This window comes from Parus major, chromosome 7 (assembly GCF_001522545.3).
Source record: "Parus major isolate Abel chromosome 7, Parus_major1.1, whole genome shotgun sequence".
NCBI classification, from domain to species: domain Eukaryota; kingdom Metazoa; phylum Chordata; class Aves; order Passeriformes; family Paridae; genus Parus; species Parus major.
In genome coordinates this window covers 32,615,591-32,640,119 of record NC_031776.1, presented here as the reverse complement: position 1 = coordinate 32,640,119, position 24,529 = coordinate 32,615,591, and the positions used below count along the sequence as shown (strand labels likewise).

The 24,529-nt window shown below is 37.1% G+C and overlaps 1 protein-coding gene across 3 annotated transcripts in view; it reads left to right on the top strand.

Annotated features, from left to right (window-relative positions):
• The window catches only part of LRP1B (LDL receptor related protein 1B), a 620,609-nt gene extending 596,518 nt beyond the window's left edge, over window positions 1–24,091 (top strand). Inside the window, exons 78-86 of one of the 3 annotated variants that reach the window (XM_033516046.1) lie at window positions 1,729–1,903; window positions 2,534–2,638; window positions 4,620–4,733; window positions 14,022–14,098; window positions 16,190–16,280; window positions 18,608–18,752; window positions 19,774–19,872; window positions 21,726–21,775; window positions 22,208–22,293. In XM_033516046.1, the coding sequence (XP_033371937.1) occupies window positions 1,729–1,903; window positions 2,534–2,638; window positions 4,620–4,733; window positions 14,022–14,098; window positions 16,190–16,280; window positions 18,608–18,752; window positions 19,774–19,872; window positions 21,726–21,770 (851 nt within the window). In that variant the 3' untranslated portion in view covers window positions 21,771–21,775; window positions 22,208–22,293. Of the gene's footprint in view, window positions 1–1,728; window positions 1,904–2,533; window positions 2,639–4,619; window positions 4,734–14,021; window positions 14,099–16,189; window positions 16,281–18,607; window positions 18,753–19,773; window positions 19,873–21,725; window positions 21,776–22,207 lie in introns of all 3 variants that reach the window. The other 2 variants (XM_015635304.2, XM_033516047.1) reach the window with 2 other exon arrangements.
• The last annotated feature ends 438 nt before the right edge of the window (window positions 24,092–24,529 follow it).

The window sequence follows — 24,529 nt, the reverse complement described above, 5'->3', positions numbered from 1 at the left end:
TGGCATGGCTGAAATAAATTTAAGTGACTGAATTTACATAGAATTCTACTAACATTGAGCATGTTATTAAATACACATAAAACTGATGTATTTGAAGGTAGCTCCCTGCTTTAAATTCCAGAAAAAAGATACACAGAGTAGCTAAAGTTCATTTCTTGTATCATTTAAAGCCCAAACTACCTAAAAAAAAGGAAACATTTTCATGCAGTTACAATCATTCAAAGTGGATACAGTGATCCCACAAGCTGTGACTTTCTCTGAAACTGAAATCCCTTTCTTTGGGAGAAAAAAGAAATAATTTTGTGTCATTTCAGCCCAAATGTAGCATAAACATTTTAGATGCTGCAGATGACTAAAGGTGTTTGTGACTTCAATCAGACCTAAAAACTGATAATTGTTTTGACATATGACCTTCCTGTTCCTATTTTGGTGCTTTTTTTTGTCTGCTCTTACATAAAATCACTCTCAGTATGAGCTTTCAAGCTGCAGTAGTTTTTGTTCCAAAAAGAGCTCCCCTGCTGCAAATTGCCATTCCATACCTGGAACTGGGGAACGAGAAACAATGAACAACTTCATTTAGTGTCTTTTAAGCCACTCTGGTTGCTGATTCCTTGAGCAGCTGAGCCTACAGCCTGCACAGACAGGTGGAGACATACAATGAATATTCAAACAAAAATAACTCCTCTGACAGCCATGCTCTGTCCCTCAGCAAAACTCTTCCAGCAGCACTCGCTCCTTGGAGAGGAGGAAAAACAGCACAGAGGAGCACAAGGAAAATGTGTTTCTGGCTTTGAAATACCCTCAGCAGTGATGCCCAGAGGAGCTGTGGCTGCCCCTGGAAGTGTTCAGGGCCAGGCTGGATGAGGCTTGGAGCAATAGTGATACAACAATTGGGATAGTGGAAGGTGACCCTGCCCATTAAGGAGCTTAAATGATGGCTTTAAAGAAAAAAACAAACCACAAAATAAAGTTGTCACTACCACATCAATAAAAATGAACCAAAATGTTAAGATACCATTATTTTGTAGCTCTTGGAAGCTTCTCCAGTTAGGCAATTTGGCTTTTTAAAAGGTATGAAAACTGAGACAATTACTGCTGGTTCTGGAAAGTTAAAGAATTCACAACTTGAAATCTCAGTCCTACTGGCATTTTAACAGTTAAATACCATAATGGGGTCTTGAACAGTCTGTAAAGCTTATGCATTATGTAGTACTTTGTAGAACTTATGGATTATGTCTTTATATATTATTATTAGAACTTCATGAAATTTTAATATGTGGATAAATGAAAATAAAACTTAATTATTTCAAAATATCGTTTCAATTTCAGTTTAGCATAATGCTGTTAATGGTAATGTGAATGTATCAGAAGATTTTTATTCAGCCAACGTCCCATTAAATACATTAACGTTGCTGTGCTTTTCTCGTCAGGAGTCTTTATATTATGTGGGATGATGCCATAAATGGTTAGACAACTAGAAGGGGAAAAAAAACAACCAAAAACACTTATGAGTTTATACTTCCATTTCACTTCCCAAGATTACATTTTGAATATATTATATATCTGTTTATGGGTTATTCTTGATTCCTGTTGCTGCCAGTGAGTCACCAGCTTCAGTTTTCATTTTGTTTTTTACTACAGTACCCTTTAAAATATGGAAATAGTACACTATTGTTTCTGTAAGGCTCCTCAATGCCTTTTAGTAATTAGGTTTGGTGTTGCTTTCAGATGTTTGCCACCATTACTGCGTGAATTCCGAGTCGTGCACGATTTCTGGCGACGGGAGCGTGGAGTGCGTGTGCCCGGGGCGCTTCGAAGGCCCCAAGTGCGAGGTGGACAAATGCATCAGGTGCCACGGGGGACGCTGCATCATAAACAAGGACACCAATGATGTAGTGTGCAAGTGAGTGTGTGGGGGAGAGATTTCCTTCAAAGTCATTTGACATTTAGCATTTAGCAGCAATTCTACTGCGTTACGCTTTAAATCGCTCACACAGAAGCTCGTCCCTGGAGTGGTCACATCAGGTCAGTTCCTCTGTGTGGTTCCTGCCCACACAAAACCAACTGACTGCTGGCTTTTAAAACCAACTTGTGGAGCCCTCCTCACTGCAGGAAGCACAGTGTAGCAGGAGACTGAATGCATTTTCACTTAAAAAACATTGAAATTAGTCATGTTAACAATGGAGTTCTTCTATACTGTTGAAGTGTCTTCCTTCCACATTTTCTGTGACAGTGATAGAGACATACTAAATACTGTTGGAGCCATAGGTAAACAGCCATTGTGCTATTGCTGAGTGATTGTTTTTGTATTATAATAGTTTATTTTCATTAAAAGAAAGATCATATTGTGTAATGATCTCATTTCCTGTGCTAACTTTTCAAACCAGAAACCTAGAATTCTTTCAATCAGTACATCTTATAGTGATATATTAAAATACTGACTTTACAATTAAATGCTCAGATTTACTGAAATAATGATTATTCTTTGCTTTTTTATTATTTTTTTTTTATTATTTTTCTTTTACCATGGCAGTTGCAGTAATGGAAAGATTGCCTCTACCTGTCAGCTGTGTGATGGCTACTGCTACAATGGTGGCACCTGTCAGTTGGACCCAGAGACAAATATACCTGTCTGTCTGTGAGTATCCTGCACCCTTCAGATCATTAAAATGCTTGTGTGACAGCAAATAATACAATTATTATGCATGTGTCTATATTTTATGGTCTCTCTAGGATGAATAATGTGCTGGTTGCAGTTTCAACTTACAGTACTTGTTTTCTAGCTATTTCTGTAGCCTCAGACTTTGCACACCTTTTTGCAGAATGTGAGCTGAAATCTAGAACTGAGAGCTCTATTGTGAATTCACATAGGTACAAAGATGTACTTTGAGATTTATTGTAAGTTCAGGTCTGTTCAGGCATTTTTTTTTTAATGGAAACTCGAGGTTGCCTGCTCTGCTTTTCAGTGGTGGATTAAGTCTTTTCTCCTACAGAGATGGTCAGATTTGGAGGCAAAACTCTCCTCCTGATGGCTGGAGAATAAGAAAAATAATGTCAGAGTTATTTCCCTTACAGGGATAGGCTCATGTATTTCAGATTTCTGCCCCAACCTTCCCACTGCCCAGAGTAATAATGTGACTGTTCTGGGGTGAGATTGTGCTCTCCCTCCTGTGCAATGGTCGAGGTGCTTTTCTTATGCTCAGACATAAAATGCCACAGAAATTCAGATTCTGTAGCCTAGAAGTGAAGTACTGTTGTAAGCAGAAAAGCCAACATTCCACTCCTTTCTTGAGAGCTTTGCTGCATCTCCTTTTTCAGCTGCTCAATATAAAATATAATACAGTAGTCACTGTAGCAAAAAAATTAATTTCCTTCCTGCTCTCAGTTACTCTGAGCTACCTAGTCATACTTGTTTTTTTGTTTTGGTTTGGTTATTTTTTTGTTGGTTTTTTTTTTGTTATTTCCTTAAAAAATTCATTTTGCAATGGTCTTCCACTTCTCCAAACTTCCTGGAGCTCAGAGCAATCTCCAGGCTGGAAGAGAGGTGTTGGAAGACATGAATTCCTGAGTCTCATTCCCTGGGTGACAAAACCAAATCATTGTCCAAAGGGATCTGGCACTGCAACTTTGTGAATACAGACACAGACATTCCTTCATTTTGTTGATGCAGCTGATCTTGAAAGAGAGTTTTATTCAGGCTCTAAAAGGAGTTTCATAAATGCCTAGATTTTGTTAGGGGAAGAGATGGGCCAAGGGTTCCTCCCTGTGAGAGATGAAGCACTTCTGCATGAGAAAAAAGGCACAAATGTAGTGGCACTACCATAAAAAAATTGTCAGTGCATGTTTGCAGGTTTGGGGCTAAAGTCAGTGTAATTTAGGACTGCACAGTAGCCCTTACTGAGCGGAAAATAACTTAATTGCTTATTTTTCTTTTTCAGTATTATTTTTTACCTGTTTTTACCATTTTGCCTGTTATTTGTACCTCCTTAAATGTCTTTAGTTGAGGACCAGAGATGGATAAATCCTGGCAAAAGGAGAATATCACACTTATGATATGTAAGGCCCAAATATGATGACTAAGCCTGGAGGTTCATTTGGATAAACACCTAGAATGGCTTTTTTGGAAGCTTGCAACTTTTCAGCATTTTTTTTGTTATAAAACTGTCACATTCTTTTTCAATTCACATGGAACACCATAGCATCTCAAGTTAAAAAAAAAAAAGGTTTTGTGCTTTAATTTGTGTGTGGAATTACAATACATAAATGCTGCAGCATTCACCAACACCATTAGCAATGCTAAGAAAATGGTAATGAACATTTCTAAGGCCACTGCAATCTGGATCAATCGATAGAAATGTACATCTGACAATAACACTCCCAGAACCCTTCAGGCAGTACAGGCCCATTGTTTGCAAAAACTGTTTGATCAACACTCACAAACAAAGTTTTCAGTATTGTCAGATGGACCTTCCATGAGAAAAACAATATTGATTTTGTCTTCTGTGAGTGTGTGCCCGTGTACGTGTGCGTGTCTTGCCGTCGCTATATGTAACGCGTTTAAAGTCTGTTCGGCACAAGGCAGAATATTTATGTAGGTCTATTTTACTGAAATTCTGCAGATGCTCTGTGGGGTTTAAAAGTCAGCGCTGTGACCAGAAAGTGAACCCTTGTGATTACTACTGTCAGAATGAGGGAATTTGCACTTTAACCACGTTTAATGAACCGAGATGCAAGTAGGTTTAACCTTCCACTTAATGCTGCACATTCTGTGACATCATTCCAGGCCACAGTTCATTGGTTCAAGTCATGCACATTCACATACATTTCACAATATATACTTAATCTGGGGGACCATTTCTATAATACACACTTACCCTTTCAGAGTTGCACTGATGAGTATATTTTAAAGTAGATTTGGAGTGTGTGTATAAGAAATAAAAGGCTTTATTTTTAGTAAATAAATCAGAAAAAAAACCTGAAAATACTGTTTGGCTTCCACTGCTCATGTTTTGAGATATTTTACCAAGTTAATCCTACAGCATAAAGTTTAGTAAACAGTGATGTTGCATATGTTCTGTAGTCCAAACCTGACTTCCTAATTCTTATCTGTGCAGGGAAAGGAACAGAACAGCTATTTAGGTGCTACTTCAGGAGTTAAGTTTGTATTTATGTATTATTGTTAATTTTCTAGAAATGATGCTGAGAAAAAAAATTAAATCTGTTAAACAAAAGTATGTGAGCTACATCATAGCGTTGACTTCTCTGATTAAAAAGTTAATTACATTTGTATTCTCTACTTTTCTAAAGGATTTGAGGTGTATTTCTTAAAGAGAAAATTTTAATCTTTATCAGGAAAAGAAACAACATTAGTCTTTCAAAATCCTGTAAGGCAGATGTACAGAGAGACACAAAACACCTACCTGTCAGATGAGCATAGCTTCCCTCAGTGGTAGTGATGCAAAAGTCAGTAGTGAAATCATGAGCTAAAGACCCAGACTTGGGAGAAAATATGAAATTCACACAGATTTAAACTTGTCTTAGTGAATGTTTTATAAAAGCACAGAGTGCTCTGGGGATGTGATGTGGGTGTCTGGTGGGTAGCAAAGACAGTGACTGCTTAAGGTGAATAATCTAATTTTTTTAGGTTTTTTTTTTAAACATGATCTCAGTTGCTTTGTCAATGTTTTTATGCAATGAAACTCTCAGGTTTGAGGTACCATAAATCTGTTGGAAACAAGATTAATGTCCTAACTACCACCTAGACTTGGAAGAGTATGGAGTGGTCAGCAGTCTATGGGACATGGGTGCCTGGAACTTTTTGTATCTCCATGTATCACACTTGTGTTTTCAGGATCATGTAGCCCTAAGAACAGCATGCTGCTGCCTCTAAAGTCATTTATTGGAAGCACCTTTCCTGCTTTTTTTCTCAAATGCTCCAGGAGCCACTTGTCCAAGGGCCAATGTTTTCCTAAAGGAGTTTCTAACTGGGGAATGGGCGATTTTTAGAAGAAATAGGAGATGCCTGGGTTTGTTGTCATTGGGCAGGAACTCTGAAGAGGCTTTCTCTCACAGCCAGCATCTGAGAATGTAAACTTTACACATAATCAAGCTCTTATTATCATTCAGTAAAGACAATAGAGAATAAGATATAGCTGTTCCAAAGGGCAATCCTAAAACCATAATTATACAGAGCAACTCTAAGCCTGTAAGAACTGGCTCTCCTTTCAACAGCCTGTACTGCCAGCACACATTTTTATTTTATCTTCCTGTCTCAAGGTGTCTTTTTAATGTTGAATGCACTAAATGACCTAAATATTACACTCTGGAAGGAGGAGTTGTGGTTTTCACCTAACCATTTTAGGTATGAATTAAGGCCTTACTTTTTGGTGGCTTCATAAAAGACACCAAAAAAAAAAAAAAGGAGGTTTTATGAAGGCCAGTTCCAGTGAAAGCTCTGTCAGGGTTTAAATTATGCAGAATATGCTGTGATGTCTCTTTGGACTTCTGTGCAATCTAGATTATTAATTCTTTACATTATTTTTAGGTATGTGATGATTATTATTCCCCCTTCCACCCCCCCTCCCCACCATTATTGCTCTTGCTCAGTTACAAAGGTTGTGAGAGAATTTCAGAATGTTAAAATTTGGGGTAATGATGTTTTCTGAAAAATGTTCCACTTAGGGTGTACTGAAGTAGCACAAAAGATTGTGCTTATGTATAGTTACTGTAATTTTAGTATTCCCATAGTACATTTCAAGGATCTCTTTAGTACTGCTCAGTAATGGGTGGGGTCTGTGTGTGATGTGCATCACAGTAGATGCATGTGAGATATACCTGAACTGCACCAGTAAATTCACTAATCAGTTAAAAAAAAAAAAGAGAATGATCAGGAGATTGGATTCATGTGAGAAATAATCAAGAAATGCTTTTTCCGTGTGTTTCACAAACTGTTCATTCCATCTGTTCTATCAGTCTCCCTTTTAATAAATACCCTTATTTTTGTCTCTGTTTCCTTCTCACTGTCTACCTACCTGTGTATGCATTCCTGCAAGAGAAGCAGGGTTTAGAGAGAGATTATCCCTTGTATGATACCAGTGAAGAGAACTGGGAAGAATTGAAACTTTCAAGTACTCAGGAGTGGCTCTGGCTGTTTCATGGGCAGGGCTTTTATTACAGAATCTTTAGCACAGAACATTGCTCTCTCTCATCTTTGTTTCTTTTATACCTTCATCCTAACTATGTGCTGCTATAAGTCCATCTTTTTATTTGTATTACTATTGTTATTTATACCAGCACATGCATGTGTTTTATTATTATTACTATTATTATTATTACTATTGTTATTGTTATTGTTGTTGTTATCTGCAAATGTGATCAAATCATAACCCCCTTACAAAAGGCATTATAGAAATATAAAAATCAGAAGACAAAGTACAGCATTACATTAGTTGCCTGTGGCTGGATTTGCTGACTGTTCAGAGGGATTCAAGTGTGTGCTGTATTTCAGTATTAGAACAAACATCAATTCCTCTGTAATGAAGAACAAGCCATCCTGGAGAGTTAACAAGAAGGCACAGACCATGCAGGAGCTTGGAAGAAAGCTGAACTTTGGTAACAGAGGAACTGAAAAGTGAAGGGTGGAGAAAGAATAAATAACTTCATTTCTTAATGTGGAATTTTGGTCAAGTAATAGGATAAGGACCAGAAATTACTGGGGAGAGAACATTTTGTAAAGAATTGTGAAATTGTGGAATTGCTTTAAAGTGATATCGAAGTTTGAACCTGGAAGTGCAGACATGGATAAATTAGGAAAAATAGCTCCTGCAGAAGTGAAATAAACCAGAGAGCTGTTCTTACAGAATCCCAGAATGGTTTGGGTTGGGAGGGACCTTAAAGCTCATTTTGTTCCAACCCCCCTGCCACAAACAGAGACCAGGCTTGACCAGCCTGGCCTGGACACTTCCATCCACAGCTTTTCTGGGAATCCTGGTCCAATGTTGCCAAGTTGTTCTTGCCAGCTTTATATCCAGTGTTCTGGAGAGAGACTTGGTGTGAGGGGAGTGTGTGGGGTGAGCACCTGTGTGTGCAGACGTGTGTGTGTGTTTGGGTCACAGAATTCAGGAGAAAAAGAGTGCATTCCTCTTTGTGGAGGAGCTCCCCTGCAGCTCGAGTGCCTGTGATGCTGGACTTTCCTCCTGACATTCCCTTCCTGTTGAAAAACCTTCCAATATGAGCAGTTTTTATGTAAGTGCACGTGCAGCTTGTACAAACACTGCATTTGCACGCAGGTTTAGAATAAATAAACTCAAACCTCTGCTCAAAAAAAAGGCTCAGGCCCAGTTGTGGACAAGAAAGGGACCACAGCATCCAGTGCCCTGACTGGCATTTTCTGAAGGCTGAGTAGAAAAAGCCACTGGGGTGTAGAACAGTCGCAGGAATGAAAAGCCTGACTAAGAGAAGGCCCTGGGAACCCTGAGAGACAGCACAAACCAGGACATTTTACCAAGTACCCTGCAATAAATGCTTTCCATATGATTTCCTGGGGTATATTTAATGAGCTCCCCAATCACAATTACAACAGGAATTTCACAGCATTCTGCCAGCCCTTTGAAAGCTTTCTTTTTCAACTAAAAATATCTTTGTTATAAATATCTTGAAATTGAATATAATCCACGGGTTATACCTTTGTATGATAAAAGATCTTTTATCCACTTTGTACCACAAACTAGTATTAGTTCAAGAACCAAATGCAAACAGGAGTTTGAAGAGTGGAAATTTGAAGTTTGTCAGAGGAGGAAATTTTAAGATCTTGGAAAAGACGATATGTATATTTTTCATGGAGCATTTACTACCTAGGCTGTAATGAAGATATCTTTGTCCATGAATTTAAAATTGTTCAGATAAAACTTGCATAGTATTTGCTGCTGCCTATCACTGCTTGGGAAAAACATGCTTGGGTTTCTATCTACCTACTTACCCTTTAGTCTTTTCTCATTCCTTTGTACTTTTACCATTTCAATCTCCTTTCCTTTTGTTTTATTGCTCAGTGTACTTACAGCTACAGCAGTAATCACCTGAACATGGTTATTATATATTTTCTGTTATTATTTTTACTACTTGTACAGCCTCTGTACACATATTGCTAATTGCATGGTGGTTAATGACTCTCAGTTTCTTCTTTTTCTTACCTTTGGATCAATGAGGCTGAGTTGCACTTGGAAGTTGTTCCTTTACAGTGAACATCATGCAGCAATTGTGAATAATGATTTGTACATAGTAATCTCATGCTCAAATTAAAATTAATTTTTAAAGTCACTTTTTTTTTTCTACTTAAATTGTGACTAAATTTCAGGGTTTTTTTGGTGTTCCTGAAAAGTAATTTTTTATTGTTTTGCCTGCTTTTGAATAATGTAATTATCCTATTCTGAATGTATTGTACTGCAAGGTAATTTGTATTTCATTTGCAGGTAACAAGTATAAATTTTCTGTCCCTTAGCATCTACATTATTTTCCTTGTAAGATGTTGAGGGATGCTCATTAGACAAATCTACTAAAATATGGTCTGTTCATGTATAAAATGATTATGGAAAAGTTATTACTTGAAAATAATGAAACCCTAACAACAGAGGGGGAGCTACAGAATGTGCAGTTATTGATCAGTCCTGGGTTGAGATTTTTGGTCATTCTTTGTTTGGAAGGTGCTTTACTTTAGAGGGTTTATCAGAGGATTTAACTCTGCTATATCAGCTCCCTGTATTATCAAAGCATATCTGCAGAAGTATTCCTAAATTTATTATAAGGAACAGTTTAATGATTTGGTTTAGTGCAAGGTTTTTGTCATCCTCTGTCATCCTACAGAGTTTTGGGGAAAAGGGGAATTTTGATTTCTCTCTTTCAATGCAGTTTAATGTAGATATTAAATAACTTTAATCCAGATGTTCTCTTGTCTTACAAACAGTTTTAATATTAATGATAAGCCAAGTTCCAGTTAATTTTTAATATTAAGTGTTCTTAAAATAATGAGGCTAGACACTTTCATTAGGATGTTTTAGTATACATGTCATGACCAAAAGGAAAGTTAGAAAATTATTTAGTGTAATGAAGAAATATAATTTATAGCTAAGAAACATTTTTGGTTCCCCTTCCACCTCTGTTTTGTAAGGACTCTTCCACAGAGTCTGTTACACTTCTAGACTAATCATTCAAAGCTGTCATTTTTGGATCTGCACTGATACATTGAGTTGGAAAACAGTTGTTTACAAAAGCAGTTTTAACTGCATGTTGTGCCTTCTGTATTATATTCTTATGACAATGCTTTTGGCACAAAGAGGAAGAAAAAAGAAAAACAAAATATTTAAGAAATTTGTACACTGCTACCAAATTATCTCTTTTTTACTATTTTTTTTTCTATTTATTCAGTCATTTCATAGTCAAATGGTCCACATATCTGTATTACAGAGTTTAGAATATTGATCACAGCAACCTGTAAGGGTTATGCAGAAATTGAGGAGTGAGAAATTGAATAGACTCTGTAACAACAGCCTGATCAACCTCAGAAATGTAAATATCTTCATTTTAAACATTCCCCACTCCAAGTGCAACACCTTCATAATCTCAATGGGAGGTTTTTAAAATGTCTCTCCTTGCAGTGCTATTTCCTCAAAATAGGCAATTCCAGAGGCACAGGCACTCGGTACCTCAGAAGGCACTTCCCAAGCACTCATCTCTGTAAATGTAAAACTAAATTGTTACAGAGAGAGCTGTAGCTGTTTTATTAATGACCTTGGCAGCAGAACATGTACAACCTTTATTTATTACGTTCACTCTCAGTTTTCATACTGGCATCCCCTGTGGAATTGCTGCTCTTTGATCTTCCTCTGGTTCTGCTGGGAGCTGGAGATTTGCACCTGAGATGTTCTCTGTAGCACCTTGCACCACGCAGCTGACTTCAGCCTGTCCTTCACTGTCAGCTTCCCCATCTGTTTCCATCTGTATTTGTCTGGGAGTGACTCAAATTAGGCATTTCCTCTGTTCTTTCTCCCGAGTTTGTGATGAGCATCTTTGATGAAACCAAGTGGTTTTATGTGGTTCTGCTTGGTTAATGCCCTTTTGTTTGCTCTTGCTGCAAATGTCCTGTCTGACCATACGGCCCCTGAAAACAGCACAGAACAGCTCCTGCTACCAAAGAGTTTGGAAAAGGACAAACTACTGTGCATCAAACTGAACCAGGACTCAGTTCCCATGCTAGGAACTGAGCACTCTGAATTTAAATGTCCTGACACCAGAAAATGCTGTTATTAAGAACAATTTCTCTCTGCAGACAATTAAAACTGGTTAAGATCTGCTCATTTCCCATGTTCCTGCATGAACAGTTGTCCATGTCCCAACCCCATCATTATTCATGTGCCTGCTCATGGCTGATTTGTGTCAAATTCCCTTGCAGAAAACATCCCTTTCCCCTGGGCTTTATTTCTTTTTCTCCTCTGTCTGCCCAAGACAAGTCTTTAGTATCTTGCTGGACCATCAAAGAGCAATCATTTCACCTCAAAGTGCAGAAGGAAATGACTTCCACCCTTCCAGCTTCAGTCTCTTTAAAGTTTATTGGAGAAAGCAAGCATTTGGAAAAAAATTAAAGTATAGTGGCAACTAACAATGTTTTTATGAGACTTCTATCAAATGCCTCAGATGTTGCAATATTGCTGATTTTTGCAATTAGAATGGCAAGATAGGTAAAGAACTTTTAATACTTTTGCCTTTTTTTTCTTCTCTTTATTGTATATATAGCTGTAGATTTTTTTCTCTTCACCAGCTGTTGTGATATCATGTCTGCTACAAGATTTTGAAAAATGTAATTGTACATTATACAATTTTCTCATGAGCCTGTACTTGAATGCTTCATGGTGATTCTTTTGCTAGACTCACTCTCTTATGTTCTCTAAACTGTTTTTACGACAGATTTATCATAATGATTTTATATACAGTGGAAGCATTTGAAACATTTAATATAATTTAGTTGCAAAGTTAGATATGTCTAAAATATTTTTCCCTTTCAGTAGTGTAGTATTAAATGCAAATTGCCTGTCATCACAAGTTTTAATTAGGTGAGTTGAATCCTGAGCAGGAATGATGCAAAATATCAGTCTGAAATATAAAGACTTTGTTTTGTGTTTGTCACGTGCCAACAGCTTGGAGCTGAGTAGAATATTCTAAGTATAAAGATATATGGTGTTTCTCTACAAGAATGGAGATTCTTATTTTGCAGCTGTACGTTGAGAACTGATATTTTTAAAAAGCAAATTCCTTGAACAGTATCTTAGTAAAGTAAGCTGTCAGTGCAAGCATTTCTATCATACATAATTGCTAAAAAGAGGTCTGGAAAGAAAAAGGAACAGGTGCATCTTTTGAAAGATGAAAGTTGTGTTCCCTGTGACTTACAGTGTGTTGAAGTGATGGTAAGCAGGTGGAAAAGTCAGCTGGGTTCAGTTATTAAATATATCATTGTGAAGCATGTGTATTTAGGAATTAGGAATTGGGTTTCTATCTACCTACTTAGATACCCTACTTAGGGGTCTCTGCAGTGAGGAAACCTAAGTGTGTATTTACCACATTTATTTAAGTAAACAAACTTATTTCAATAAACATTAAAAACTTCTAAATCACAGTGCAATTTGGCTAGCATGTGACAATTTATGAGTCAACTAGCAATAGTAATCAATACATATAAAAATATCAATTCTGTTCTAAAGACCCTCTGTGGCTTCCCTCTGAAGAGCTCAAGCACTTTTATAGTGTATCCTACTAAAAATTAAATTAACTCCCCAAAAGAAGTTCAAGCTTAATATGGAAGCCAGTAAAGAGATTTATCTGAATGTCAGGTTGGGCTGATATAGGCTTAGGAGCAAGCAGAGAAACGAGCCAGTCTTCTGCAGGGATCTGCAAAGACAAAAGAGAGCCCAAAGCATCACCAGCAAAGCTGCCTAGGGCTCTTCTCTGACAGTGACATTGTTTTTGTCTGGAATATTTGGTATCTTTCCAAAACTTCTTTTATTATAGAACAGTATCAATTGTTAAGCACAACCACCTCTAAATTTTGCAATTTATTAAATCCTTAGGAAGGCATCAGATAGCAGTAGTTCTTGGAACTTTGTGAGGGTAACGCTCTATTGCACCTCTCTAAAGATAACTGATGTTAAAATTCATAAATAATTCAAAAATACATAGGAAAAACATGATTCATTGCACAATATGCAACAGAGACAGATGAAAAGTGACTACTTCCTGCCGTTTCCACAAGGGGAGTTTGAGGGTCTGTAGTAAACTTAATCATATTTACAGCAGGTTGAATAAGCAATTGAATTTCATTCAGGTATTTGTTTCCGTTTTCTGATGGATTTGCTGAGTCTGTTTCCATGGACTCCTTGTGTTTCCTTGTAAGCATGGAGAGTGTTCTGAACCCCAGCTGAAGAGCTATTTGCATACTGATATTCACACAAGGAAATTATAGCAGAATAGCTGTGTGTAATCCAGGCACCTGGCTCCTGGAAGACATATTCTGAATATAAACAGTATTTAGGGCTTTCTGAGGTCAGGAGGTGCTCCTGTCCCTTCAGGATAATTCTTTATTCTTTGACTGTCATGCCTGCTTACACACCCACACATGGATATAGTCCTGCAAATAAATACCTGGTTATAAAGTTCAACATTTAGAAAGTTAAAATGCTAATATACCTTTGATGAAACTTGTTTAATCATTTGAGAAATTAAAAAAGAACTCTGGAATTAAGGTCACAGTAATAATAACAGGAATCAAATATACAAAGGCCTAAACTAAATCCCTACTCTGAATGTTGTCACACCGTGGCAGAGTCCTGCTGGCTCCTTCCATGAGGCTTCTTGTGGTTTTGTAGAAGCACTGTTGTCATTCATGTAGCTCTTGAGAAGATGCTGCTGGTCTCTTTCATGGGTAACTGCATTAATAGCTGACATTTATTAACTTTTCCATCGCAATTGGATCCTTTCAGATGTTCAGCCAACTGGTCAGGCACACAGTGTGAGAGGCCAGCTCCCAAAAGCAGCAAGTCTGACAACATCAGTACCAGTAAGTACTTCCAATAACTGCTGTCACTTGTCAAATTTGTCTCACTTTAGAAATCTAAGCCTTGAGCTATTTTGAAATGACTTTGTGTTGTGAAAAATGCTCATTACTTATTTTTCATGAAACAAACAAAATATAGATATTTCTCTGCTTTTTGATTGCCATTTGGTGTTGCATGAGGCGGTTTGGATGCAGTTCTTAGGACTTACACTGCCTGCTCCAAGGGCTAGCTGCACTTTTCTTAAGGAAAGCATATCAAGTAACAAGCATTTGGTCATATCAGCCCTATGCAGGGAACTAGTGGGAGACCTCTGACCATTTAAATCCTACTGAAAGCATCAAAAATAGAGCTGTAAGTAGCACATAACTTTTGTATTGGCTGTCTGCACAGGGGTGAATTTTACCTACTGTGAAAATCGGCCTGAAAGTAAGAATAGCTCCTGCTGAATATTTTTAAACATGTCTGTAAGCATAAAAGGATGGCATTGCTGCACTATTGGCAGCTTAAGCTGGACAAGGTTCCCTGCAGAGTGCTGAGAGTGCTGCTGGTGCCCTGCTGTACCTGCCTTGGTCACATTTAGCCCAAGTGGGGCAGCCCAATGAGCTATTCAGGTCAGCTTGGTGCTTAGATGAGACCTTCCCAGCAATCCCCACAAGTGAAAGAGCACTCACGAGCTGGAAATGGGCAAAAAAGCAGGCAGAACTGGGATCACTGCTTCATTGTGAGGGTATAACCACTGTGGTTTGGGGAATGGGCTTCTCCTGGTCCCCAGGCTGCACCATGGCCACCAAATGGCAACTCCTGCCTGATGGGATGTTTTTCAGGGCTTTTTCCTCAATGTTTACATGCCAAGACAAAATTAACTTTTTTTTTTTTTTTTTTTTGGCACCTAAGTAGAACTTAATGCAGTTATTTATCAAATGTTTTCTTAAAAGAGCCTTGTTGTAATATCCCTTATGTGCTGAATCTTCATAAACTGAAGTGAATGCTTCAAGGATGCTTCAAGTTTTTATTCAGTACTTCATTTCGTGTCTCTGACAACCTGACTTGGCTTTCAGCAGAAAGCCTCCAGGCAGAATTCAAAGCATTTTTCAATTCTTTATTTAGACTCTGCTTAATGTAGAGCAGACATTGCCAGCAGCTTATTTTTTTTTTTTAATAAATCAATACATGTTGCCAGTGAAACAACCGGCAATATTTTTGTTTTCCACCAGTTAAGGATTGTGATATTAAAGAAAATACATGACACTCCACACTGGCTTTATGCTGGACTCCTGCTTTTATAAGTCCTGTATTTATAAAATAAAATTATTTGTTGCATGTGTTTCTTTACAAGCAAGTACTTAAAGTAAGGCTCAGAAAGAAGGATACAGTTGCTGACCTTATTTTTGCAGATAGACTCATTTCAGTGAAATTATCTGCCAAAATAATGTGAAGCCCATTTTGTTCTTCCCTGTTCCCTCCTCTCCTTTAACATCACTGTCTGATCTGTGCACTCTTTTTCTGCTGCATTAAGCATTATTGTAGTTTTTGTGATTGCCTATATCAACATAACAAAATTGCTGGCTCTCATGTAGTAAAATGCAGCAAAATGCAGGAATGTACCAACCATCTAGAAATGAACACTGCTCACTGTTTTTTATGTTTTCACAAATAAAGATAATAACCTCTAAATACCAATGAATTCTTCAACCAGAGCCAAGCCTACTGGATATTTTAAATTAATAATTGTGTGACTTAAACTGCTGAAGATCCTGGTGGCAGTCAGTGGCCGTGTCTCTCCAGTCCAAATTGTTCAGCAGTTCCAGACTTTCCTGGATTAGTGCTGGAAATGAGGGCAGGGAATTAGTCCAAAGTATATTGGTACCCAAAAAGAGGAAACCCCTGATTTGTTTATAAAAGTACTTCTGTGTAAACTATTCTCTGTAATGAATGTGGCTTTTCATTGATCAGCATTAAAATCTCAAATTGATGAGTGAAGCTCATCACCTGAAACTGCATTGTTGGTGTGGGAAATTACAGTCTTTTAATTAATTTAACTGTTTTACAGCTGTGAAGCCAGGATTATTCAATGGTATTTCCTTCTGTTTTAGGAAGCATAGCAATCATTGTTCCTCTTGTTTTACTGGTGACTTTGATCACTACTCTTGTAATTGGACTATTTCTTTGCAAAAGAAAACGAAGGTAAGTAATTTTACATTGATTTATGAAGTAAAAAAAACCAACAAAACAACTTTAAAGTATTTGCATCTTTCCAATATACAAAGAATCACTTTATGTGAGAAACACAAATGCAACAAATGACCCATGACTTGTATCTGGAGGCAGTGAATCAGTTACATTTTTGTTCTTGCTGGAACAACCACATCTGTTATTGATACTTATGTTCCTCATGTAGTAGACAAAAAATTGTAGTTCATACCCACTTTTCCCAATCCTGACAAGGCTGTGTAAGTGTTACTAACTTCATCCAGAGACTTAGAGAACATAATTAATGTGTTTCATTGAAACCACATACTCAAATTTTGAGTATTGTTTACCTCTTCAAGTTTTAGTGAAGAGGTAAACAATACTCAAAATATTTACAGTAGAGTCCCAGCCTTTTCCTCCTTACTGTGTTCCTGTAGTATCTTGCACAGGAAGCCAAATTCCAGCACCCAGCAGGGAATATTTTCTTGAATATTTCTCTTGAATTCAGCTGCCTTAGAGCTGGTAATGAGCTTGAGGACTTGTGTTTGACTTCTTGACTTTGGGAACTTCTCCCAAGGCCAGGGGAGGCAGGAGTGTTTCTGCTGGGTCAGACACCAGAGAGAGCTGCAGCCCTTCACATGCTCAAAGAACATAATGTTGATGGTGGTGCAGATTTAGCAAGAGAACATTCCTGGTGATAAGGACATGGCCCACTGGGGAAGGCAGAGGGAATCAGAGAGCAAACCATTTACTTCAGGCCTCTAGCTGTCCTGCTTGCTGGCCTTGAGCAGCTGGCTGATTTTCTCCTGGGGCTTGTTACCCCACATCTGAAACCAGGATAATGTCTCTTTGTTAAGTCCTTAAGAAATAAGTGATGAATCTGCTGTTTCTGCAAACATGGCCATTTATGAGACTATTTTAGTGCTCCAGGCTAAAAGAATTGTTTAAGTTACTATGATCTGGCATCACATGCAGTATCTCTCTCTGCAAACTCTGGTGTAAACTAGTGAGCATCAATTTTTAAAGCCTTTTTGTAAAGCCCATAAGATAAATACATTTCCTGGCCATACTGTTAGTTATGCTGACCCTGCCAGACTCCATGGATGTCATTATGGGCTGCTGCACCTAAAACACCAAGTTTAGTGATAGCCAAATGCTGAAAGCAGTTGCTGCTCTGTAAATTATTTAGGTTACTGAGAATCACTCGTTAAATAATAGATTTTCAGTAGAGAAATAGAACTAGTCTCAATAAAGGGCTTTCTTCTTAAAATTATATTTGAAAATATATTTTAGAGTTATTTTATCTCTTCAGAGGACTGTCAAATATTAAGCTAGGTGTAGTTGTTCAACACTAGCATGCCACTGTTAAGTGCCTATTTTAGGAAATATTTTTTCAATGACATTTCTGAAAAATACAGATCATTTAGTATATTGGATTTCAGACACTGACTGCATCTTACTCAGCCAACAAGAGGACTCGACTGTTATCATCCTGACTGTGACCTCTCTGTTATTCCCTTGTAATTCTAGAGAACATATTGCATTGGGAAAAAATTACCCTCTTGAGGTTATTTCAATTGCTCGGGCTTGAAATCACCTCTTTAGCTAAAAGAAATGAATTCGGCAACAGAAACAATTCAACTCAATCACTTATCTTTACTGATACCTAATTCAAGGTTAAAATTAAGGCTCTGTCTTATATTCAAGATTGAAAGAAAATTCAGGTTGAACTTGAGTGTCCAGTTACCACTGGCAGGGAATACAAACTGGAACAACGAGAAGTTCATACATTTTTAATGCATCGTGATGAAACCATTTTCTTGTCCTCAGTTTACAGCTGACTTTGGGCAGCTGCTTTGAAACAGAAGTGAAATGAATGAGCAAGGGGACGTGACTCATGTGCTCTCTGTCCTCACTCCTGCAGGGGATCCACGATGACTTTGCAAAGCTTTCCTTGGAAGTGAGGGAAATCTGGAAATAATTGGAGGAAGTCAGGGTTGTAGATAGTGAGTTAGCACTTTGTAGGGATTCATACCACTGCAGCCAAACCAAGAAAAACAATAAAATTCTGCTTCTAGCTTCTGTGAGATCTATACAGAGACTCAGATCACTTCTTTGATTCAAAAATGGAAGGATTTTATGATTGTCTCTGCAGGAAATGTTTTTTCATCCTGTTGATCTTAGAGATTAAAAAGAAACAAAATACCCAATGACTTGCTAGAAAGTTCACTATCTTCTTTTTTTTGTGTGTGTGTGTTTTTTGTGTTTTTTTTTGTTTTTTTGGGTTTTTGTTTTTGTTTTTGTATGTTTATGCATTACAGGACAAAAACTATCAGAAGACAACCCATGATAAATGGAGGAATCAATGTAGAAATTGGCAATCCATCATATAACATGTATGAGGTGGGCCATGACCACAGTGAAGGTGGTCTTTTAGCCTCAGATTTTACTCTAAATGCAGAAAAGGTAATTTATTTTTTTTCTCTTTCTAGTGGCAACCCTATTTTATGTCTTGCAAAGGTTTTGTCTTTAAATGTAACGAATAGAAATGTAGAACAATGACATTTAGATTTAGTTAACGAATATAAAACCAAGTTAGATTTCATTAGAATAAATGTCATGTATATATTAACAGCTGTTTTGTAGTCTGATGTTGCCTGATGGTCATTTTTCCTAATGCCTGTATTTTATCAAAATAGAGCTAGAAATTACCTACAAAACTGAGGGGTTTTTGTCAAGGCAGATGTGTCTGTGAGCTGCCAAGCCACCTGTCCTTTTAGCCTAGCGGCTAATATTTAAAATTGGAAATATATTATTGTCCAGCCTCTGAAACACAAAAGAGTACATGCATATGAGAGTAACTTATTTCACACGTGAAAACTTCCCAAGGCACAAGGAACTGGGATTGCTGAGGGGACAGATAGATTAAATGTTTGCACAAAGCTAGTAAGTATTATCATTTCCTTGTAAGAGATGCTGTCAGTCCTGCAGCAGCACTCCAGTGATTGAAGTCCCTGAGTGATGTGACACGGGATGAGCGGGGTAATGCCGCGATATCTCTCCCCGAGCTCCGTAATCAGACACACACCAAAGGGCAGCCATCACTCTGTGGCATTTCTGACAAAGCAATAACGGGATTACTGATAGCTCTAGGAATGGCAGCACTGAATCACACGGGCAGTGCGCTCGGTGCGTGAGGTAAGCTGAAAATGGAGTTACTCACTGGAGGCAGAGTGGCTGAGCCAGTGCTTATTGTGAAGCCTGGCCCTAATCCTCAGTGGAAAATGGTCATGAAATGCTGAATTTTATTCTCGTGTTGAATGTAAGGATTTTTCCTGCTGGTGATTATCTGGAAGGAGGTTTTTTATAAATGCAGATGACTCCAAAATAATGTTTTTAGTTGGTGCACAGTTTACTTAGCAGTGCTGATAAGTACACATGGAAAATGCTCTATTGGCACAGAAACTGAAATTTTCTGTTTACACAGGCCAGATACATAGGGGGAGGGTCCACTGCATTCAAGCTTCCCCACACAGCTCCATCAATCTACCTAAACTCTGACTTGAAAGGACCACTATCAACAGGGGTGAGAAACGATGATCCAAGTCCATTCCATCCCACCACAGCCCCCTTCTGAAGAAAGTTTGTCTGTCATTTTCCAGTAGAGGCATTTTCTGTTTGTTTTTATTTTTCTTCTTTTAATGGAATGAAGAATGACAATAAATAGAACATTTTCTATTTGAAACAAAGGGCCCCCCTGTGCATACAAAATTTCATCTGTACCCATCATTGTAACGTGATCTAAAACTGCAAACGTGTCTTTGCGAAGGAATACAAAAACTGTAAGAAATGTGATGCTTTGCCATAACACAATATTAATTTAGCATGGCCTTCACAGCCATGTATCCTGATATATTTGCAATTTGCATGTAATTACAGGCATTTATTGAAGTTTATCAAACAGAAAGATGGTCCCAAATAATGGAAACAAGTGTTTTTATTTTAGAGGAATTTGATGTTCATAAAAATTAACAATTTCCTTCAATATTTGCAAAGCATATTTTAATTGTTCCGATTTCAATGGATTTGTATCATAAAACAGCTCCTAAAACATCGGATTTTTTACTACAAGTTGCAAACATTGAGATTTAAGATACCAAAGGGACATCAATATGACATTCATTTTCATGTGCCTCAATATATATCCATCTTTTGTGCCATTCACGTTCTTGCATGACTGTAATACGTTGTATTTGGAAGTTTAATAATTTTTATGGGGTGTTGTTTTTTCTGATGGAGCACAGAACCATGGATGATGAAAGCCAGAATATTCACTCATCTTTTAACTTTTTCTCTTAAGTTCTGGTCACTCCAGCTTCTTTGTGTACCTCACAGTATTCTCCTGTACAGTCAGTGCCACTCAAAGAAGTATCATGAGGCAGACCCTACTATAATATATAAATTTTAATAACTCAATAAGGCACTGCATAGATGCCAAGGGTCTCTGCTCTCTTTTGTCAATGATGTAAAAAAGTCCTGACGATTGAAACAGAACTAAATTTCTGATTATAATTATGACGAAAAAAATAAAGATCTATGGGGATGGACAGGTAGAATTAAGAGTAGCTTTTTTTTTTTTTAATTAAATAAATGTGGCTCACCTTGTTCTGCCTCCTTTCCAGGAAAGTCTGGACCACGAGGCAATCACTTTGTCATCTGTAATAGATGGAAAGGGCAGTTTTTAACTCAATAACTGAGCAGCTAGTGCACCTATCCAGCCTCAGGAATATCTGAATCCTGGGCTCAGGAACTGAGCTGAGCAACAAGGAAAGGAAGAAACAAGCCTAAATTCATTCTTCATTCCTTGTTCCCCAGGGTATACTCAGGATATTTTCAATATTCTATTCAATATGGTAGGAAAACCTACCCAGTTCTTGTTTGGCCAATTCAAAGTTTAGCCACTTCTTATTAAATCAAACAAATTAATTTCCCTTTTTTAGAGCTTGTTGGTGTTCCACTCAGTATCTGTGCAAGCAGAGCAGTGCTGATAAATTAATTAGTTCTAAAAACAGGAGGATTTTGACCACAAGGTGCCCTTTCCTGTTATCATGGGTAAAATCTAACTCTAATTTCATAGCAAAGTTCTTCTAGAGACAATAAAGGCACAAAGTATGAAGGTAGTGGAGACTCAGGGGATTTCTCACACAATGAAGTGCTTTGCAGCATTAAAAATGGACTTGTCCTATGCTGAAGTGCCACTCATTTCAACAGATGTTTTTCATTGCAGTCCAAACCACCAAAATTGCTGAGAAAAGACTTCTCAATTTGTAACTACTATGATATATATTAACAGTTATGCTGGTTTATTATTAAAGTTTAATTTACATGACGAAAGTCTTGAATTTTTTGGTCAAATCATGTTGTGTATTTGGGCCACAGAATTCGAAAACATGGTCAGCTATTGATGGGATGCTGATGTCTTAGAACAGGTAATATATGGAAACTGTTGGCTGCAGTTTTCTACTGTTAAACTTGTCACATGGTCTCACAGTGCACCTTCTCTATAAACTCCTTCATATCTATTCTGAAACCTTCCAGTGTAATAAGGTGGACAAGTCAACCTCAGAGACATTTTTTCAAGGTTTTTCATTTAATTTTTGTCGATGTTTTTATGGTTTTAATATCATTATCTGCTGCATGTCATGTCATTGGTTACTTTAATAGCATGTCTCATCGTGAATTTAATTTTCAACTAAATAATTAACTCATCATCAGGTTTGCAGACGTCCAGGTATCTATTAAATATGTCCTGTTGTATTTTATGTGTACCTGTTCTTGCTTTAACAAAGCCATTTCCATTTCCATAAATTCTGATTTTGATTCAACCTGACTGATCTAATGTTTGCTTAATTTCCCTGCAGCCAACAAATTACGCCAATCCAGTATATGCAAAGTTATACGTGGATGGACAAAACTGTCGAAACTCCTTAGCAAGTGTTGATGAAAGAAGAGAACTTCTTCCAAAGAAAATAGATATTGGGATAAGGGAGACTGTGGCATAATCTGCTGTTACCTTTTATACTCTGTATAAATGTATAAAATATAAGGATTACTTTTCTATGTACCAACAGTATTATAATTGTTTTGGCATCAGCATTACCTCTGTTTTTTGTTTGGTTGATTGTTTTCTGGGTTTTTCTTTTGCTGATGACTTTTGACTGACCATTTGTAAGGTATTTTTATGAAAAAGAAACTGCACTACGGTACAATTTACAACAATGCTGCTGAAATAACACACCTTTAAATTTGTTAAAATGGCAAACAACATATTCGTTTGTAGCGTGAAAATGAGCAATCTATTTTCTATGAACTTTTTTGGTTCTACTTAATCGATGAAGATGGTATCTGCACTTTTTCATTATGTAGTCTGGAAACTGTAGTACAGTGTGTAATTTTGTTTATTTTAAATGGTGAAAGAATGATTGAATGGTCTACTCTCTTCTTTGTGCCCATTAGAACTTCTCTTCAGATCCTGATGAAGCTAGATAACTTTTCACAAACAAACATAACTTGCTTTTTAATTAGCTTTAGGTTGCCAAGAAGTAAACAAGACTATAGAGGTGAAACATCTAATGATCTGCATGAACACAATGATTATGTTTCAGAAATTCAGTGACTGTACATGATATACTAAACATATATACCATGTAAACAAGCTTTGTATTTATTAAAACCTTATAGAACATAGTAACGATATATCTTGGAAGCTGAAACCTTACTTGCTGTGGGACAAAGCATACCAACTCCAAGAGGCCTGTAGGATAGTAGCCACCCTAGAGCACAAGAGGGCATTGCCTACACATGCTTTACATGTTTATTCACTTAATCACACGCAGTTCTTATGGATTGATAACTCCCCAACACAGCGAGCAGTAGGGAAAAAACCAGACCCCAAACTTTAAGCACACGCAGATGGATCACGGCATTCGGTTTTGACAATCACAAAAAAACCCCCCTCACACCTGTTCAGTGATATTAAAGGATTCAAAACACAGCAGTTTCCTAAAATTGAGATAAACTGTGGTATTGTGGAGGTAAAAGGAACCAAGCTGTACATTAGTGACACCTTAGCAAAGCCCAAGTTTCAGCAGTCTGGGTTCAATATCAAAGTCCAGTATCAAAAGTGAAAAGCATCAGTATCAGTTTCCAGCACTTCTCTGACCTGGCCTGTTTTCTGTTGTTGCTAAGAGGCAAAATCAACTCACCTTTTTTAATTTTGATGGAAATAAATAATAGGATTACTTTCAGGTTTGAACTGAATCAGAATATTTTATACATAACTTTAAAGGCACAAACGACGTATTCACGCATTTACTGTGGAGGACTCTTCCTTCCTCTGCTAGACATGACTGACTTTTAGCTATCATAATATATTAACCTAACAGATTAAATATGTTTGTGGTTGCTCTTTATTCCCTTTGTACAAGCATTACAAAAATAACTGCTGTTTTATAAGAGATTTTTGTTGTACTATTGTGCATGCATACTACCTATTTCTAAACTTTGCCATATTGGGGCCTTTATAAAACTCTTGATTTATGTAATACTAGTGCAATTTTGCTTGAACAATGTTATGCATATCATAAACTTTTTCAGGTTCTTGTTTAAGTACATTTTTTTAAATTGAACAGTATTTTTCATTTTGGTTATAATAGTCATTTTGCCTATGTTTCTACAATGAAGTGTTAAATACTTTATAAAAAAATTGTTGACTGATTTATTTAAATGAAAATCTACATACTTAATTCAGTGTGTTGACTAATTTTTAAATTTAACTTATAAGATGAAAGCTAAAGAAAGAGCAAATTGAAGCAAAAGAACATTACTTTGTACAAATGGCTAAATCCCTTTTCTTAATGAAAATTTTTGCTTTTTATACAAATTCTATTTGAATGTTTTTGCAGCTCTGCACGTGTTTGGATGACTTAGGTGTATAGCTGTATATTAATGTCAATAGAATTTTAAAGCTATTATTTTTTCTATAAAAATACTGTATTAAATAGTTTCATACCACACAGTTACGATTCCACAGGTTCTGCCTTTGTTCTGCTGACACCATCAGAGATGGAATAGGCCCTCTTCTTTTATTTCTTTTTTTTTTTCACAATTACAGTTGTTATAAAGCATAAGTAGCTGGACATTTCAGAAACTTTACCATTCATTTTCTGGCAGAGAGTCTCTTA